We start from the raw sequence: 19,075 nt of genomic DNA, 5'->3' as shown, positions 1-19,075 counted from the left end.
CAATGGCGCGATCTCGGCTCACCGCAAACTCCGCCTCCTGGGAACAGGCAATTCTCCTGCTTCAGCCTCCTGAGTAGCTGGGACTACAGGCATGCGCCACCGTGCCCAGCTAATTTTTTGTATTTTTAGTAGAGACGGGGTTTCGCCATGTTGACCAGGATGGTCACGATCTCTTGACCTCGTGATACCACCCACCTTGGCCTCCCAAACTGCTGGGATTACAGGCTTGAGCCACCGCGCCCAGCCCAGGGTCCTTTTTTTATAGCAGCCTTTTTTGTGGCCTTGGCTACTGAGATTTCTATGTACAAATCCCCAAAATGCATACCATTATGAAGGCTAAACAAGGAAGAGCTGACTGAGATTATAGCCTAAAAACCGGGCGCAGTGGCTCATGCCTGTAATCCCAGCACTTTGGGAGGCGGAGGTGGGCAGATCACCAAAGGCCAGGAATTCAAAACCAGCCTGGCCAACATAGTAAGCCCCATCTCTACTAAAAATATAAAAATTAGCCAGGCGTGGTGGTGCAGGTGTGTAACCCCAGCTACTCAGGAGGCTGAGGCAGGAGAATCACTTGAACCCAGAAAACAGGTTACAGTGAGCCGAGATCATACCACTGTATTCCAGCCTGGACAACAGAGCAAGACTCCATCTCAAAAAAAAAAATTACTCTGTTACTAGACACAGAATTTTTCTAACTTTGAGTTTATTGAAGGAAATTATAATATCTTTTTTCTCTGAGGGAAAAAGTCACTTCTATCCTACCTTAACATACTCTCTTTTTAATCCATACCTAAGCTGTGTTGGATGTTTTAAATGCATTGTTTTACCTGTTATTTAAAACCAATGAAGTCTGCACTCCTGTCCATTTTACAGAAGAGGCAAATGAGGTACAGAGAAGTTAAGTACTTTGGCCAGGGTTGCATTCCTGTATGTGTACCCTGCCCTGGCAATCTTTGCTCATTTTTATAGAGTAGAGCTTCTCTCCCCTTTTCTAAACCCTCTCATGATACTTTGCCTTTGTGTGATTTCTGTTTCTGGAATGCTTTCTCATACCTGTGTTGTTTCATTTTCCAGAAGCTCTGGGAGGTAGGTAGGGTAAGGTTGGGGTAAGGTATTACCATGTCCACGTAATGCAGCTGCCTAGCTCTCACCTAGTCAACGTGTGGCTGAGTCTAGTCCCAGCCTCTGGCCAGGACCTTCTACATCTGCTCTTTGCAGTGACCGCAGTTCCACATCCATCACTTCAACACCACTCATCTTTCATTTTCCCTTCTCATTCCTTCCCAAATCAAAATTTACATCTCCTGGGCCCTATTAACAGTAGCCATCTGGACCAATAAATTTGAGTAAAGGTGCTAATGGCTGCTAATAGCTTCAAAGGTCCCTTCTCAGATAACATGGTATTTCCAGTGTGGTTCTGTATCTTAACCTTGGTTCCTCAGGAGGTGAAGAGCTTTCCAAAGAGCTTCAAGCTTTATTCATTCCTCATTTAATAAAATCTTACTGTTGCTGGCCTAGCACCATGTTAGGCATTAGGAATCTAAAAATGATGGAATTGCCGCCTAGTGAGTAAAATCAGCAGTCCTGCTATGCTATTAAAGTTCAGAAGAAGGCACCAAATCCAGGCTGGGTACAGAAGGGAAGTCCCTAAGAGGAGCAGACATTGTAGCTGAACTGCAAAGGGTGAACGCACTCTGGCCAGGGAGATGGGGAGTGAGGGGTCTGGGGAGCAGCCTAGGCAGAGAAAAAGGTCTGGGCAAGGCATGAGACAGTGTGTGACTAATTCTGGAATCGGCTGTGTGTGGGCACGTGGTAGGCAATGAAGCTGGAGAGAAACAGGAAGATCCCTAAACTGAGTGCTGCCAGCATTCTCTTCTTTCCACGTGGAGGTATTTTGAGGTTTTAGCAGGGAAGAAATACGTTTGGTAACTCTTCCCATCCCAACTTCTAGCCCCTTTTTGCAGGGCTTCATTATGACCATCTTATGGCATCAATGTGACTGCCCTTTTAGATCTCATATTAGAGTTGGTATTGGAGCCCGTTAGAGCAGTGGCTCTCATACTTTATAGGCATCCGAATCTCCCAGAAGGCTGTGAAAACACAGACTGCTGAGCCCCATTCCCAGAATTTCTGATTCCGTAGGTCTGAAGTGGTGCCTGAAAATTAGCATTTTTGGAGAGTTGCCAAGGGACCACATTTTTGAGAAGCCTTGCATTGGAGCATGCAAAGCCGTTATATTAACAAGGCTGTTTTTAATGCCTTTGCACCCTTTTTACCATTAGTTTCATTTGACCTTTTTAGGCTGGTCAGGTTGAGTATTAGACAACATAATCCTTCCCTAAGGCCGCCTTAACAAAGTACCACAAACTCGGTGGCTTAAAACAACACAAATGTATCGTGTCACCGTTCTGGAGGCTGGAAGTATGAAATCCAGGTGTCAGCAGGACCATACTCCCCCTGTCCTTCCTTGCCTCTTCCTCGCTTCTGATGGCTGCAGGTGTTCTTTGGCTGGTGGCAGCATAGTTCTAACCTCTGCCTTCATCTTCACGACTGGCTTCTCCCCATGTGTGCCTGTGTCTCATGTGGCGTACTTTTATAAGGACACTGCTTATATTTGATTAGGGGCCCACAGAAGACACAAAATGTATATTGCCTTGCCGCAGAGCAGTGAGACCAGAGCTGCCCACTTCTAGACAAACTCATCCATCGCCTGTCCCCAAGCACTCAGCATCTGCACATTGTGGCTTTCACTGTGCATCCCTTCCAAAAGACAGCAAATCTTTCTTTTTCTTCCTCATGTTCTTCAACCAACCAGCACTAGCTTGTAATAGAAATTTTATATAACTTACCTTTTATAAAATAGGAAGAAAATAGTAAGGTTTCAAAAAGAGTTTATTCATTTAAATGTATAGTGTTTTGCTTCACAGTGAAATCATACTATTTGGGTTGCTAGGACTGTATGATCAGCTTTAATTTCTCGTCCTTCATTTCTGTCTTTCTTGGCCTTCATTTGCTTACTTTAGTTACTAGAGACACTAAAGATGGCAGCATGCAGAGGACAGGGGAGAGGGAGGGACCTTTTGAGGCTGTTTGAGCTGCATTCATTTGGACTGCTCCCAGTGAGTCAGTGGCTTCAAACTGGAACAAATCAGGACACTTATGTTCATGCAGCAGCTGGGAGGTGTAAGGAGGCCTCCCGCAGGACCCCCCAAGATGAGGGAGTCTGAATCTTCTGTTATTATTGCCTTATGCCTCTGGCGGAGAAGCAACCAGAGAGGAGAAGCAGAACCACAGCAAAGGAATACGTTCGCTCATCTCTTCAGACTGGCCATACCAAGCCACCGCATGATAATACCAGCAGCCATGATGGGCTGACTAGACTTCTCATTTCCTGCCCAGCTCTGATTCCATTAGGAAAAACCTCACCCTGCCTTACCCCAGGGCTTTAGGTTAGATTTGGAGAGTGGTTTTCAGTATCCTTCCCCTCTGCTTTCCCGGAACCTCTGTCACAGCTGTAATCCACAGCAAATGGATTTCCCTGACACTGGGGACAAAGGCCTAGTGTTTACTAGACTTGGCAGTTCCTGGGAAGGCAGAACCGTCAGCATTTCTCCAGCTGCTGGTCTCAGGCCCTGTGGGCAGCAGAGACCTGTAATAAGATCACTATCCAAGCCAGTTACAGTCAGCACATCATTCAAAGTGGCCCCTTGCGGTTAGGAGGGGAGAAGTGACTGAAATAGGAATCACAGCCCTTCAGAGTCGGGGCTCATACAAAACCACACAGTGAGTGGGAACCCAGAGGAAAACAGACTTCTAGTTCTGGATGTTAGCCATTAATGAAATTTGGCTGTGATTTATATGGGAGTCGGCAGGGATGGGTGGCCTTGGGGAAGAAATAAGAAACTAGTTAGAAGGAAAAGAAGGGAGGAATAAGAGTAGGAATTAAAAGGAAATTGAAAAGGGGTGGGTAAAATGCTGAAAGCCTACATACTGTGAAAGTTTAAGGATTCAGACTTTCTCATGTGGGTCACCAGAGGGAAGGATGTAAGGAGAGTCCACAGATACCTTAGGAGCCCTCACTGCGACTCCAAAATGCCTCCGCCACTCTCCAGCAGCCAGAGCTTTGGGCGGAAGGAAGGTGGGAGTGGGGAGATACAAAAGCACTGGTTCAAAAAAGGGAACTGTGAAAGAAAAAGTTTGAAAGCTATTATGTGGGTCCACACTTCCTAATTATGTTTCCTTCTAATTCAAGTTCCCTTCTACTAGGAGACCAATAATGAAGTGACATATGGCTGGATCCTAGCTACTGGCTTCTCTGCAGGGCAAACTTCACCTCTCTCATTGATAAGTCCCCACCACCATGCAGGCAGGAGGTTTCCTAAGGTGCCTTCCTTAGCACTGGGTGAGAATCAAGGGAGCCACATCACCCCAAGTCACTTACTTCCCCCACACTGGGCCTCCATTCTTGCATAGGAAAAACAAGGGAGATGACGGTAATGTTCCATTTCTGATACTGGTTGATAGGTACACATGCATATTACCCTTTATATATAAATTACATAGAGAGGACATTTTCTAAGTATAAATGGACATTAATTAACAATTAGGGAATTAAATTCAGTGATCTCAGTTCATTTTCAACTGAAAATCTAGAATGTTTTGACATGGACTTTGCCCAGTGTTGTTGAAATAATGGCTCAAGGTGAAGTTGCAGCAATTATCATGGGAAGTGCTCTGGCTTTGGGTCAGACCTGGTTTTAAATCCCAGTTCTGTGATGACCTTACATATATTGCTTAGATATATTTCTCATTGACAAAATTGGGATAACCCTACCTACCCCATTAGGGAAGGTCACAGCATCTACAACAGTGCTTGACAAGTAGTAAGTGCTCGATAAATGTCACTGTTATTAGTATAGACACCATTGATGGAAGGTACTGAAATGAAATCACAGTGGTTGATGTTTTAAACTAGTTGGTCAGAAATTTGTGGATGAGGTAGAGATTAAGCTTTCAGATGAGGAGCAGGATGGAGTATGGTATATTTCAAGCAATTTTATTCAACAAACATCTATGGAATGAAGCACTAGCTATTATGGGAAAATATGACATGATCCCACCTCCAAGCAAATCACTTTCTTGTAAGTCTATGTTGTAAGTGCTAGGAGAGAGGCAGGCACAGAGTGCCTTAGGAGCAGCCCTCCAGCTGGATGGCTTAAAGGAAGACATTGGAACCTAATTTGAAGGAAGCAAGAGGAGAAGAGTTGGTGGGGTTGTATTCAGTGCATATTTCACAGGACAGACTCAAGTTGTTTTGAAGATCTAAGGAGTTGGCTACCATGAAAAATTGAAGGAAGGCATTTCAGGGGAGGGGAATAGCATGAGTGAAACCACAGCAGTAAAAACCACAGAGGTAGGAAGAAGCAAGGTGCCCAAATTACAAACGACCCAGGCACCTTGGTCACAATGCTGAGACTAGAGAGTGAATTGTGGAAAATGAGGCCAGGAAGGCCAAAAGGGTCAGATCATGGAGGGTTTCACATAGCACATGGAGCAGCTTAGGGAGTGGGGGCACTGGGTGGGCCCAAGGACAGAGGTAGTTCAACACATGGTACAGGGACAAATGGATATCCACATGCCCAAACATGGAATAACCTATGACCCAGCGATTTCACTGCTAGCTTATACCCAACAGAATAGAAGCAAGGACTCAAGTAGTCCTTGGCAAATAAGCCTTATATGCCAAGGACTTAACATGCCATATTCATTGCATTGCATTCACAATAGCCAAAAGGTGGAAACAACCCAGGTGTTCATCAACAGATGAATGGACAAACAAAATATAGTATGTATATAGGTATGCAATGAAAAATATTATTCAGCTATAGAAGGGAAATCCTAATACGTGCTACAGCATGAATGAACTTTGAAAACATTAGGCTAAGTGAGACAAGCCAGACATAAAAGGACAAATATTGTATGCCTCCACTTATGTGAGCTATCTAGAAGAGGCAAATTCATAGAGACTGAAAGTAGATTAGAGGTTAGGGGATAGGTGGGGGGACAAGGGGGACTGGAGTTACTGCTTCATGGTCACAGAGTTTCTGTTTCGAGTCATGAGAAAGTTCTGGGAATAGATGGCGGTGATTGTTGCACAACAGTGTATAGAGCAGTTAATAGTACTGATTTGCACACTTAAAATCTAGTCATATTCTGACCTTCCCTCCTCTATCCTTTACGTAATTGAGAGAGAGCAATCAAGAGAGTGAGAGAGCATACTTGAAAGACAGCCACAGCTATCAAAAGCATGAGCTAGAACAGAGGGTGCAAGCCAGGGACAGAAAGGAATGTGAGCATGCGCTATCCAGGGAGTAAGAGAGAGTGTGTGTGAGACTTAAAGAGACAGACCTGCTGATCAGGGCTGGGAGGGCAGATGCCCAGAGAGGGGCAGACCACAAGTGACAGGAGAGAGAACTGGAGCATGTGCAGGCAGGATGCGGGTATTGGGAGAGCTACAGGGAGCCAGAGGCAGAGGGAGACCAGTCAAGAGCGGGCAGCTTGGGAAACAGCAAGAAGGTCAAGAGTGGGGGAGAGAGCTCATTAGAGAGAAACCGAGGTACCAGTCTAGATCAATCACAGTGGGGCAAGAGGGCAAGAGTGGGAGCAAGAGTGAGGGGGAGGACATGCTCATATTCGAGAGAGCCAAGGCACAGTGAGGGAGGGTGAGCACACGGAGGATGCACCCCTGCAAAGAGAAGCTCTGAGAAATCAGTGGTGAAAGGGAGCATGAGCATAGGTGTGAGAGAGAGCAGGGAAAGAGTGGGAAAACCAGGGACTGGGGAACAAAAAAATACTGACACAGAAAAGACATGGGTTTGGGGGCAGTGGTAGCAGTAGGGGTAGGGTGGGGAGACAGTGGGTGGGAAGGCAAACCTAGAACAGAAGACAGAAGAAAGGAAAGGCTTGCTTGCCTACAGAAGGAGGAGACAGGCGGCAAGAGAGCGGGAAGGACACTGTGCCCATGTGTCCAGGTTGCTGCAGTCTCTCTCCCTGTATGGGGAACAGTGGCTGGCCTGGCCTATGCAGTTTTTCTGTAAAGGAATGCGATGCTCCTGTTAGAATTTTTTCTTATTTCTTAACAAGGTTTGAGTGTACACTCTCCACAGTATGTGCCCTAGCTGCTGCTAAAGGAAAAAATAAATAGAAATGATAACCCCCAAACCAAGCAGTTTATTAAGGAGTTAACAACAGGATATTAATGATTACTTTAGCTCTTTGCACTATCATGCTCTCATTAATGTGAAAAATGGTATTTTCTTTTCCTATTAAATGGGTAGAAGGAACAGCCTATACAAGCAGAAGACTGAAAGTCTGTGGTAGGGTGACAAACAAATACTGTTTTTACATGTAGGAAGGAACAGGTAGAAGGAACAGACTCTACGCACTCTCTGTTCTAGCTCATGTGTTTGATAGCTGTGGCTGCCTTTGAAGCGTGCTCTCTCTCTCAATCACCCATGTAAAGGATAGAGGGAAGGTCAGAATATGACTGGATTTTTTAAAGTGTGTAATTCAGTACCATTAACTACACTCAGAAATAGAACTGAGACTTGATCATCCAGGATGTAGATTATTCTGCTGTCTTAATTTGCTGTGGTTGCTGCCCTATTTTCCCATTTTACTTTTTATATTTATAAGTACTTCAGTTGAGGTTTTCTAGTGTGGAATGAAAAGCAAGAAATGAAACCCAATTCTGACCAAGATTTGGGGAAAGGGAGGTGAGACTGAACTAAGAGAAGATGCTGGGATTCTATGGGGTAGTCTGTGTTTGAATGGAACTATCATTTACTGATTTGTTGCTTGATGATCCTTAAAATTTCAATTGAATCTCATCTTTACAATTAGTTTTTCACTTTCTCTGAGATCAGGAATGATACCTCCTATCACTTTACGCAGCCTAATTTTCCCTCCCTAGAACATAAGATAAAGTGGATTTTGACAGCGCCAGGGCACAGGAAATATTGTTGACTTTGCTGCTTCACTGATTTCTGCATCATCATCATCAGCAGCAGCAGCATCAGCATCCTTAGTGCGTCAGTCGCCATAATGAGGCCCAGCACTGACTGCAGCTCAGGACAAAGGGAATTAATTCATGGACAAGCACCTTGCCCTGTGGCAGTAAAAGCAGACATAAGAACATAAGGAAAAACCACTGCTTAAAGAGTCAGGTCAAGAGTGCAGCTTGCAGGCTGCTACACTGCCTTGGAAATCATAAACAGCTTGCTGCCTGCCACCTGGGAGTGGCTTGGGTTTCCAGACTCCCAACAGTCCTGTCTTTTAGCACACTGGGTAACCACACTTTTTTCAGCCCACAGTGAAATTCACCCAGTCTGAAGAAGGCAGCCTGAGAAATGATAACCCCCAAACTGAACAGTACTGGGGAGACAGCAACAGGACATTAATGATTACTCTGGCTCTTTGCGCCAATCATGCTCTCATCAGTGTGAACAATTGTATTTTCTTCACCTACTAAAGGGTATACTCCACAAGGAGATGACTGAATGTCTGTGATGAGGTGACAAACAAATTTTCTGTTTACATGTAGGACGGAATGGGTAGAAGGAACAGCCTATACACGGAAATGAGGATTTTTAGAGCATGGAAAAAGAAAAAAAAGAGGAACTTAAACTCAGATCTGGGTGTGCCTCTCCTACCACCCTTCCCTTCTTTCCCAGTCCCTCTCCACTGACAAGCACATAGCCTCAAGGGAAGATGCAATTTCCAGTTCTGTATTCAGACCATAGGATGGGCCCTGAAGGGAATTTCTGGCCCTCCTTGCTGACTGGGATAGAAGGTTCCAGAAGCCTCTGCCAATTCCGTCTCAGGAGACGCCCAATCTATTGGATCCAGGCAGTGAGAACCAGGCCACAAGAGCCAGTGCTTACAGAGCGTGCAGGATATGGTTGGCGTATAGCATCACTTTTCTTTAGGTTCACTGTGGCCCATATCCTATCACATCTAGTAGATTAAGAAACAGATCAGACAAGTGTGACATGCCAGGATTTGCCAGCTAAAAACTGGCAGAGCCAGGCCAAAACCAAGTCTTTCTGATTCGAAAACCTGAGATTTTAACCAAATTGCTCAGTATGTTTCCCTGCTGAGCGTTAGATCCAGAGGGCACTCGGTAAGTACATACTTAATGAAGATGGAGACCTCAAACACACTTGAGTTCTTCCGGCTTTGAAAACTAAACTAAACCTCAGTTTATTTTATTGCCTTCTGATTTGCCTCTTTCTCTTATTCTATTCTCTGTAGATTTTTTTTTTTTTTTTTTTTTTTTGAGACGGAATTTCACTCTGTCAACCAAGCTGGAGTGCAATGGCTCGATCTCGGCTCACTGCAACCTCCACCTCCCGGGTTCAAGCGATTCTCCTGCCTACCTCAGCTTCCCGAGTAGCTGGGACTATAGGCGCATGCCACCATGCCTGGCTAATTTTTTGTATTTTAGTAGAGATAGGATTTCACTGTGTTGCCCAGGCTGGTCTCAAACTCCTGAGCTCAGGCAATCTGCTTGTCTCAGCCTCCCAAAGTGGCTCACGCCTGTAATCCCAGCACTTTGGGAGGCTGAGGCAGGCAGATCACTCAAAGTCAAGAGTTCAAGACCAGCCTGGCCAACATAGCGAAACCCTGTCTCTATTAAAAATACAAAAAATTAGCTAGGCATGGTGGCAGGTGCCTGTAATCTCAGCTACTCAGGAGGCTGAGGCATAAGAATCGTGTGAACCCGGGACATGGAGATTGCAGTGAGCCAAGATCATGCCACTGCACTCTGGCCTGAGTGACAGAGCAAGACTCCAGTCTCAAAAAGCAGAGACCTCAGTTCCCAAGTGGCACCAGCACAGGCTGTTTGGAAAGCTGGAAAGCTGATGTATATACTATACAGTCATCACTTGGTATCCACAGAGAACTGGTTCCAGGAACCCCGCTGGATGTCAAAATTCATGGAAGCTCAAGTCCCTGATACAAAGTGGCATAATATTTGCATATAACTGACCCACATCCTCCTATATACTTGACACTATCTCTGGATTACTTACAATAACCTCATACAATGTAAATGCTCTGCAAATAGTTGTTACACTGTATTGGTTAGGGAATAATGACAAGAAAAAAGTACATGTTCAGTACAGACACTGTTTTTTGAATATTTTTGATCCGTGGTTGGTTGAATCCATGGATGGGAAACCCACAGACACTCAAGACCAACTGTGTGAGCATTCTCTAGTAAGTGTCTGTCAAACAGTTCACTTCTGCCTCTTCACTCCTAGCATCTGCCTGCCCTTCTGCCATCGGAGCACCCTGACTGCGCCACACTGCAGGCCATGGAGAATGAGCTGCCAGCCCCTCACACATCTAGCAGTTCCTGTGCCCCCAGCAGTACCAGCGGGGCCAGCAGCAGCAGTGGTGGAAGCGGCCGCCCCGCCGGGCCCCAGATTTCTGTGTACAGTGGTATTCCTGACCGGCAGACCGTGCAGGTAAGATTCTAATTGATCCAGGAATTATACTCCTTAATCATCTCCAGGACTAGCCAGGAGGAGGTGCTGGGACTGTCTGGTGGAATAATCTGGATGTGTACTGTAGAACGAGCACAGGAGAGTGAGTTAGTATATACACATTGTATATAGTTACAAGAGTGAAGGATGCAAAGTGACCCAATCAAGGAGTTTGGAGGACACACGCGTGTAAGAGTAAAGGGCAGACAGTAATAATAACAGCACATGACCAAGAGTTGCTCAACCATCACCCACGCCCACTCTAAATGACCATTGCCCAGTGAAGAACAGATCTCACTTTTTCAAAGACCAAAAGCCAAAAAAGAACCCCCAAATAAGGCTTTGTCATTGCAGCTTTTTACCTTCTCCCCTAAAGTGGCAGTTGGCAAGTGGCATCCACAGGCCTTCCAGGCGGCGGCTCATTGCTCCTAAATGTAGTCAGGGCCATCTGCTGTGTGCCCGACACAGTCCTAAGCATTTTGCATATTTATCCTTTTGGCTGTTATTGGGCATAATTCTGTAGTTGAGAAAACTGGGGCTCACAGACGGTAACAACTTGTTCAAGGTCATTCAGGTAAAGAAAAAAAACTGAACCTAACTCTGACCCCAGACCTGTGTTCTTAATCACTACAACATTTGAGGTTCCTGGATAATACAGGCAGAAAAGAGAGACCACAGCCGAGAAGTGTTTACTCCCAGTGACTTTGCTATTACAGTTTGGATATACTAGAAAAGTGACCTCATCCTGCTTTGGCCTTAGGCCCAGATAAGGGAACAAGGGAGAAGCCACAGGAGACAGTAAGAGAGCCTGAAAACCTAAGTTTGAGAAGACACCATCAGATGCCCAGGACTCTTCCCTCTCCTGGTTGTTTCTAACTCGTGCTTAGTGACTCCACATTTCCTGCTCCTACTGTTGCCCCCAGCCCCAGCCCCTGGCCCATCATGCATAAGGACCTTAGCTCTGGTTTCTAGCCATGACATTTGGTTGTACCCACTCCTGCCACTCATCACAGTTCTAGGCAAAAGGGGGTCTGGGGTTCTGCTCTGGCGAGTGGAATCACCCAAGGTAGCACGCAGAACCATCCTGGGCTCCTCCTGTCTCCCTTCATTAACATCCTGTCATGAGGAAGGGTCACAGTATCTCAACTACGCAGGCTGGACTGCTGGACTCATTTTCAGGAGTCTAATAGAAAGGCCTAGACAAAGGGAATAGGATAAATAATTCTGGGAGATCAGGAGAGAAAAAGAATGGCGTTAAAATAAAACAGTATCTCGGAGAGGAGCGTCACGTCAGAAGAGTGGGATCTGGGGAAGCATGTGGAAGAATTGAGATGGGGATGCCTGGGGAGGCACCAGAGCCCTCGAGGATCTGCAGTACCAGGATGTTTTTACAGAACCCCAAATCTGAGCCAAAGGCTGTTTTGTCCTAGAGCTGTCAGCCCTAGAAGTCACACAAAGCTGGGGAAAGCCTGACCTGCCCCTGGGCCCTGTCCTGGCAAGGCTTGCTCACCAAGACAGGGCCTAGGGTCAGGAGCTGCCTGTGGCCAGGGATTCAGCAGAGGTAAGGGTAGGAAACAGGGGGAAGCCTGGTCAAGGCCAGTGTAGGGCATGAACTAGGAAGAGATGGCAGGAGGGTGACCAATGGGAGAAGGCAGGAGAAGTGCCTCTGGGACTCAGGGGAAAAGGCACTCGCTGTTTTTTGTTCCTGGAGATGGGGACGATTAAAGGACAGCCTTTTGTCCTTTCCAGGAGATCACCCAATCCCATCAGGAAAGAAGGAGGAAGCAATAAAGCCAGGGAATGGGAGACAGTAGCTAAAAAAGAAGGAATGATGGAGAGAAAGAGAGAGGGAGGGAAAGAATAAAAGGGGGCTGGGTACAGTGGCTCATACCTATAATCCCAGCACTTTGGGAGGCCGAAGTGGGCAGATCACCTGAAGTCAGCAGTTCTAGACCAGCTTGTCCTACATGGTTAAACCCCATCTCTACTAAAAATACAAAAAAATTAGCCGGGCATGGTGGCAGACACCTGTAATTCCATCTACTTGGGAGGCTGAGGCAGGAGAATTGCTTGAACCTGGGAGGTGGAGGTTGCAGTGAGCCGAGGTTGCACCATTGCACTCTAGCCTGGGCAATAAGAGCGAAACTCCATCTCAAAAAAAAAAGAGAGAATAAAAGGGGAGTGTGCTGTCCCTGTGGCACTGGCCTGCTCTGCAAGGCCCAGGCAACCTTCTTCTAAGAGATTGATGGGACTCTGAGAAGCTGTGGGCAAAGCCTGGGGAGCAGCCCCGGGCCCAGCCTCAAGGACAAGGCATTGTCTCCACCTGAATTTGCCTGTGGCCAGCTGTTGCTGAAGCTGGTGTAGGCCCTTGCTGACTTGGCTCTTCCCTCCCACCCCATTCTTCTCTCTGCCTTATTGAGCTTCCCCCTCATCTGAGGATGCAGAGTGACGGAGGGAGAGGAGTGCCAGACAAGCCTGCTGGAGACACCTCTGTCTCCCTGAGTCTCCCTACTGCCCAAGAGTTGGTTAAAGCCTGGTGTGCAGCTCTGATTCTCCTCACTGAGGCAGTTGACGCAGCAGCAGGCTGTGCTGGGGAGGAGCTGCAGAGAGAGGCAAGATAGACAAGGTTAGACGTGATACAGAAGCTCTGTGAACAGGTGTCCTCCCACTGCCCTAGAGAGTGGCCACAATTGTCTATGGTGGTGGCCACAGACCCTGGAATCTCCCGAGCAGTTAGACCTGGAAGGCGTTACTGCCAAAGGGGTGTCCTGTGTGGCAACTGCCAGCCTGGCTCTTCCCCTCCCTCCATCCTCAGGTGATCCAGCAGGCTCTGCACAGACAGCCCAGCACGGCCGCTCAGTACCTGCAGCAGATGTACGCTGCCCAGCAGCAGCACCTCATGCTGCAGACCGCGGCACTCCAGCAGCAGCACCTCAGCAGCACTCAGCTCCAGAGCCTGGCGGCCGTGCAGCAGGTGAGACTCGGGAAGGACCTCGAGGCTGGTACCAGGTGTCCTGGTTGTGGAGGCAAAAGGGAGAGGAAGCAGGCACTGCACCTGCGCTTCACATCCTTCTCTTACTGCATCCTAAGAGTCCTTGTGAAGCGGGCACTACTGTCATTGTCTCCTTTTGGCAGGTGCAGGACAGGGCCCAAGGTCATGCAGCTAGTGAGGAGAGCAGCAGAATTCTAGACTAGGGAAGAAGTCCTGGGAGCCCCTGTCCTAACCACATCACCGCAGGTCTGAGGAGGACCGTGGGTTCCAAGGAAGCATTCACAAATGAAGCGCTGCCTGGTTAGCTTGTCTGAGAGCCTCCCATTGTGGCTCTCTCTCCTCCTCAGTTGAGAACACATTCATTCATCCATTCAGCAAAACATTTTATGTTCCTTCTGTGTGCAAAGTTTATATCAGGCACTGGGTATACGGAGCACCCTGTCTTCCTGGCACTTATAATGGAAGACAACAATTAAACAGAAACCAAAATAGCCAAAGCAAAAAATATATAAATCCCTAAGTTATAATAAGCGCTATGAAAGAGAACAGATTGCTCTGACCAAAGGACAAAGCAGATGGCCTTGCATTGCATGGTCAGGGAAGGTCTGTCTGCTGGAGTAACACTGGAGCTGATACTTGAAGGATGAGAAGCTGGCCATGGGGAGAGAGGCAGTTTGGACACTCTAGCTCATGTCTGCAAATTCTCTGTGGGGCTGTGCTAGCCAGGTGTGATGGTGGTAGAGCAGAGGCTCCACACACCGAAGGCAGTAGCCTGATAGCTGGAGTGCTCAGTGGCAGTGCCTGGCCTTATTCAGTCCTCTCAGCAATCCTATCAGGCAGGTACTGCTACCATCCCCACCTTATTCACAGAGGAGGCAGGGTTCTTGCTGTGGGCCACACAGAGGAGGCAGGTTGGGGGCTGACCTCCAGAGGCTGCTGGCCTTAACACCAGCCTGCAGCACCTCCTGTGGATGATGAGAGCCCAGGAGTGCCTGGGGGAGGTCTGGGACTCTAACAAGAGGAGTTTGTTCTTTTCTAGGCAAGCCTGGTAGCCAACAGACAAGGCAGCACTTCAGGCAGCAATGTGTCTGCGCAGGCCCCAGCCCAGTCATCTTCGGTGAGTAGAACGGGGGAGCAGCAGCGGAGTCAACAGCCCCAGGACCAAAACGCCCATGCGTTCCCACACCCAGTTGCGGTGAATCCGTAGCCATGGAGCATCATGGCTGGAATCTGTTGCTTTTGCCAGGGGAAAAAAAAAAAAAAGACATGTCTCTTACTGACCTTTAGGTTAGTAAACTCCCTGTCATCCTCCCAATGTCAGGGCTCTCTGCTGATAGCTGAGTTCTCTCAGCATCTATCCCCCTGCAGCTTGGCACCAAGGTCAGAGATGGGGCAGGGTGGGAGGATGCGCCAAGGTTAAGGACCACAGATGGTCCTGAAGGAGGCTGAATAAACCAAGGAACAGAAGAAACAGGAGAGCGGGCAGAAAGAAATGGATGATGGGGGGACACAGTTCACCAGAAGAACCTCCCGTCTCCTACCACACATCTCTCTCATCAGATCAACTTGGCAGCCTCCCCAGCAGCAGCCCAGCTCCTCAACAGGGCCCAGAGCGTGAACTCTGCAGCAGCCTCAGGCATCGCTCAGCAGGCCGTGCTCTTGGGCAACACGTCGTCCCCAGCCCTGACTGCAAGCCAAGCACAGATGTATCTGAGGGCACAGATGGTGAGTAACCATGGCCAGGGCTGTGGCTTAGGGGCACCAGAAGGACAGAGACAGAGAAGCTGGGAGCTGGGAGATGCAGAAGGGTGAGGAGGAAGCATGAGGGGCAGGGGCAGGAGGTAAGGGGTGGGATAAAGAAGGGGGCCTGGAAGGCTGAGTGAGTGGGAGCTTTGGTACAGGCTCAATGAGTCAGGAAGGGTGGGGCTCCAGGCTGAAACAGAGAAAGTTACCTGGGATGCTACCTGTCCTTCTCTTCCTAGAGTGAAACGGAAGTGTCCCCTTCTTATCAGAAACTACTCAAAATTAATCAGGGTGGGCAGAGGGGTTCATGCCCAGGTAGTCCTGGACACCCAGACATCCATGTGCTCGACAGAAATGGGGTCTTCCCCTTCCTACCAACCTTACAAGGACTGGCCACCTCTAACTCAGGGGCCAAAGGTGCTTTCCAGCTTCAGGGCATGCTGCTGCTCCCACTGCCCTCCCAGCCGGCCCCCATTCTAATCAAGGTCAGCTGAGCTTGTTTGGGCAGGATGTACTCAGGTGGCACCAGCTTTTTCCTTTGCACCCATCCCTAAGGGATGTAAAGGTTCTTAGGAGCCTACCAGGTCCCTAAGATTTAGGAGAATATCCTGGGAAAATGGCAGCACACTCCCTGGGCAGCAGTAGCATGCAGCCCCAGGTAGGGCCCAGTCACTGTGGATCATGTCCCTACCTCCTGTTCTGAAGTCTCCTCCTTCGGCCCCTTGACACACTATCCAGAAGGTAACACAGTCCTACCCCTCCCTTTGTTCTTACGGCCAGAACTTGACCCTTGGATCTTGTCTGGTCTTGCTCCCGCTCATTTGTTCTTGGCTCTGAGTTCATCATTTGAGACCCAGCTCCATCCCCAGGGAATAGCCTCTTACCCACAAAGCATGAAATAGACTTCCATTTCCTAGGGAACCGGACAGCCACACTATGATGCTGCCCAAAGCTGACTCTGTCTCTATGTCCTGCTCCGCTGGGGTTGTGACGCCTGCCTGTCTGCTTCCCTCCCCAGAGCAGGGCATACACCCACAGAGAGGCAAGCACAGCTGCGCTATTGCAGAGTTCTAGGGAGAGCACCCTGTCAAGCATGTCCATACCAATGCAGAGCTAGACTCCCACGGAGGTGACCTGCACCCCGCAGGACAGGATTCAGACCCATCAGACCCGAGGACGGCTCCAGGCGGTCCACCTCCTCCACTGTTGTTGTCTCTGGGCCCCTCTAAATCTAAATTTGATTAGAAAATGACCAAAAGGATCAGCGAACTTGATCCCCTGGGGAACAGTCTCGTCCTGGCTGAACCCTGGGGTCAGGAGTGGGTTAGAACTGGAAGGTGGTCCTAGGGCGTCCATATCAGCCCACAGTCCCTGCTTTTCAGGATGTTGAGGAGGCGGTGGCTTCAGTGTATCCTGGGAATATCGGTCTCCTCTAGGATGAGCCCCTCACAGAGGGTTCTGAAGGGAACTCAGCTTTGGTGTAGCCCAGAGCAGCTCTCCCCACCCAACCCCTGCACCCAGCCTGGGTCAGGACGCCAGGAGCCTCTGGAGAAAGGCAGGCGCTCCCCTTGGACACCCCTTCCTTGCTTTTCTACTTCTACCATCCTGGCCTTCCCCATAGCCACTCCTGGGCTAAGCAGTTGTGTCCTGTGGCTGAGCCCACATCGGGCAGGTAAAAGGCACCTCGTTTCCTGTGATTCCAGGCCCAGCCAGGTAACCTGGTGCAGGTAGCTAGGAGCCTAGGCGGCACTGTTCCTTTGTCCCCTCAGCTCATCTTCACGCCCACGGCCACCGTCGCTACTGTGCAGCCTGAGCTCGGCACTGGCTCCCCCGCCCGGCCCCCCACCCCCGCCCAGGTGAGGACTCCATGCTTGTGGGAGGGCAGGGGGGTGGGCACCCCTGTAGAGGGGCACTGATGCTGGGGATGGGCACAAGGAGAGGCTGGGATCGGCTAGGAAAGCAGGTGGGAGATAGGACACCCCAGCACCCCCAGGCCTGCACAGCCACTACCCTCCAGAAGGCCTCGGCCCCTCCTGGCTCTGTTTTGCTCCCTCAAACACACGTCAGGAGCCAGAAGGCAGCCTGCTGAGGCCAACATGATTGCCAGGGAGGGGTGGGATGTGCTACCTCTGTACCTTACACCTGCCCTAGGTTAGCTGGTCTGGCTCCTACTGCTTCAGAAATGGAAAGTCCCACTCCAGTCACACATGGTAGCGCTGCTAGGACTTATGAAAAATGGCATAAAAGAGGGAGCAGAGACGTGTCCTGCTCAGCTAGGAGCGCACAGATACTACTGTGGCTGGGAAGATTCTGTGGGCAGTAGGGAAGGAACCCCTCCCACTCCCATCTCCCCATCCTCATCTACAGAATGGGGAGGAGGAGGAGAGAGGGCTGGTAGCAGGATTTTCTGAGTCTGGCACAGCCTCTGTCTGGCCAGCAGAGGGCGCCAAGGACCTGGCTGAGTGTGCCAGCAGCACAGCAACCTTATTCTGAGACAAGATAACCCTTTGCCTGGTGGTCTTGCTGGTCAGTTAACTTCCACTTTTGCCCTGGCCTTTTCCGGTGCAGGAAGCCCCATGCTCCTCCTTGCTGGGAATTATTTCTGGATGGTGTGCATCCAATCCTGAAAGTGTGGGGGAGGAGGGAGGGCAGCAGAAGGGACAGAGCCTGGCCTCCCCACCCCTGCTGGCCCATTTGGGCAGCAGGCCGTTCTCAGAACTCAGCCTCCTCTGCTGGTGGATGCAGTCACAGCGAACTCTCTGGCCCTTAAGCAACTCCACATGCTTCTGATTCCTCTTCTAGCTCCTAACACATTCTCTCTTTCTCTCTGATTTGACAACCTCCTGTTATACTCAGCCATTCCTGGATCCATCCCTCTCTCCCTCCTAGTTGTGTGTTGGCATATCTCCTACCTGCAATATCTGGACTCCCACAGACCCCTCTTTTCCAGGTACAGAACTTGACCCTCCGAACACAGCAGACACCAGCGGCAGCAGCCTCGGGCCCCACCCCCACTCAGCCTGTCCTGTCCAGCTTGGCCCTGAAACCCACACCTGGCGGTAGCCAGCCTCTACCTACCCCAGCACAGGGCAGAAATACTGCTCAGGCTTCCCCCGCAGGTGCCAAGCCTGGCATAGCTGACAGTGTGATGGAGCCACTCAAGAAAGGAGATGGCAACAGCAGTGTGCCAGGGAGCATGGAGGGCCGAGCTGGGCTTAGCCGGACGGTTCCTGCTGTGACTGCCCATCCCCTCATTGCACCAGGTAAGGTCTTCAGGAAGCAGGAATCCTTGCCCAGAAAACTCAGGGCCATGGGTCAGGAGGAGACTTTTAGACTTCCCTTTTTCCCATGGACTTGCAGAGATACCAGCCACGGGTCTTTCTCTCCTCCCTCCCTATCTCGAAGTGTCCATCAGCTCCTGACTCTGCCATGCTTCTGGTCTAACTGTAGGCAGGGCAGCCATGTCGGGTGGAATAAAAGAGTCCTTCTGCACAGTGGGCACAATGATGAATCGGGGTACACAGCCACAGCTCTGGAGCTGTGGGCACAACCTGGAGTGGCTGGAGGCTAGCAGTTGGACTATTTTGAAATTCTCCAAGACTCAGCAAAAAGGCTAGGGGCTAGCCAGAAGCATGTAAGAACCAGACAGGGAGACGGGAATGTAGGAAGTGTCTTTTTTCTCATCATTCAGCAAGCATTTGTTGATGAGTGTTTGCCAATCATGTTGCCAGCTGTAGGTGTGGAAACAAATGAGACTTAGGTCCTCCCCTCCAAGGAGGGCACAGTCTTG

At 49.2% G+C, this 19,075-nt stretch overlaps 1 protein-coding gene across 10 annotated transcripts in view; it reads left to right on the top strand.

Annotated features, from left to right (window-relative positions):
* The window catches only part of PHC2 (polyhomeotic homolog 2), a 108,926-nt gene that overhangs the window by 49,025 nt on the left and 40,826 nt on the right, over positions 1-19,075 (top strand). For 4 of the 10 annotated variants that reach the window (XM_035308648.3, XM_078331116.1, XM_078331118.1 and 1 more), the window contains exons 2-7: positions 10,326-10,532; positions 13,366-13,524; positions 14,582-14,659; positions 15,103-15,267; positions 17,055-17,141; positions 18,236-18,548. In XM_035308648.3, coding sequence (XP_035164539.2) covers positions 10,380-10,532; positions 13,366-13,524; positions 14,582-14,659; positions 15,103-15,267; positions 17,055-17,141; positions 18,236-18,548 — 955 coding nt within the window. In that variant the 5' untranslated portion in view covers positions 10,326-10,379. Of the gene's footprint in view, positions 1-10,325; positions 10,533-13,365; positions 13,525-14,581; positions 14,660-15,102; positions 15,268-16,988; positions 17,142-18,235; positions 18,549-19,075 lie in introns of all 10 variants that reach the window. The other 6 variants (XM_078331114.1, XM_035308646.3, XM_078331115.1 and 3 more) reach the window with 2 other exon arrangements.

The sequence above is a fragment of the Callithrix jacchus genome, chromosome 7, assembly GCF_049354715.1.
Source record: "Callithrix jacchus isolate 240 chromosome 7, calJac240_pri, whole genome shotgun sequence".
Lineage (NCBI taxonomy): Eukaryota > Metazoa > Chordata > Mammalia > Primates > Cebidae > Callithrix > Callithrix jacchus.
The sequence above is the reverse complement of the archived record's forward strand: the minus strand, read 5'-3'. Positions and strand labels throughout refer to the sequence as shown.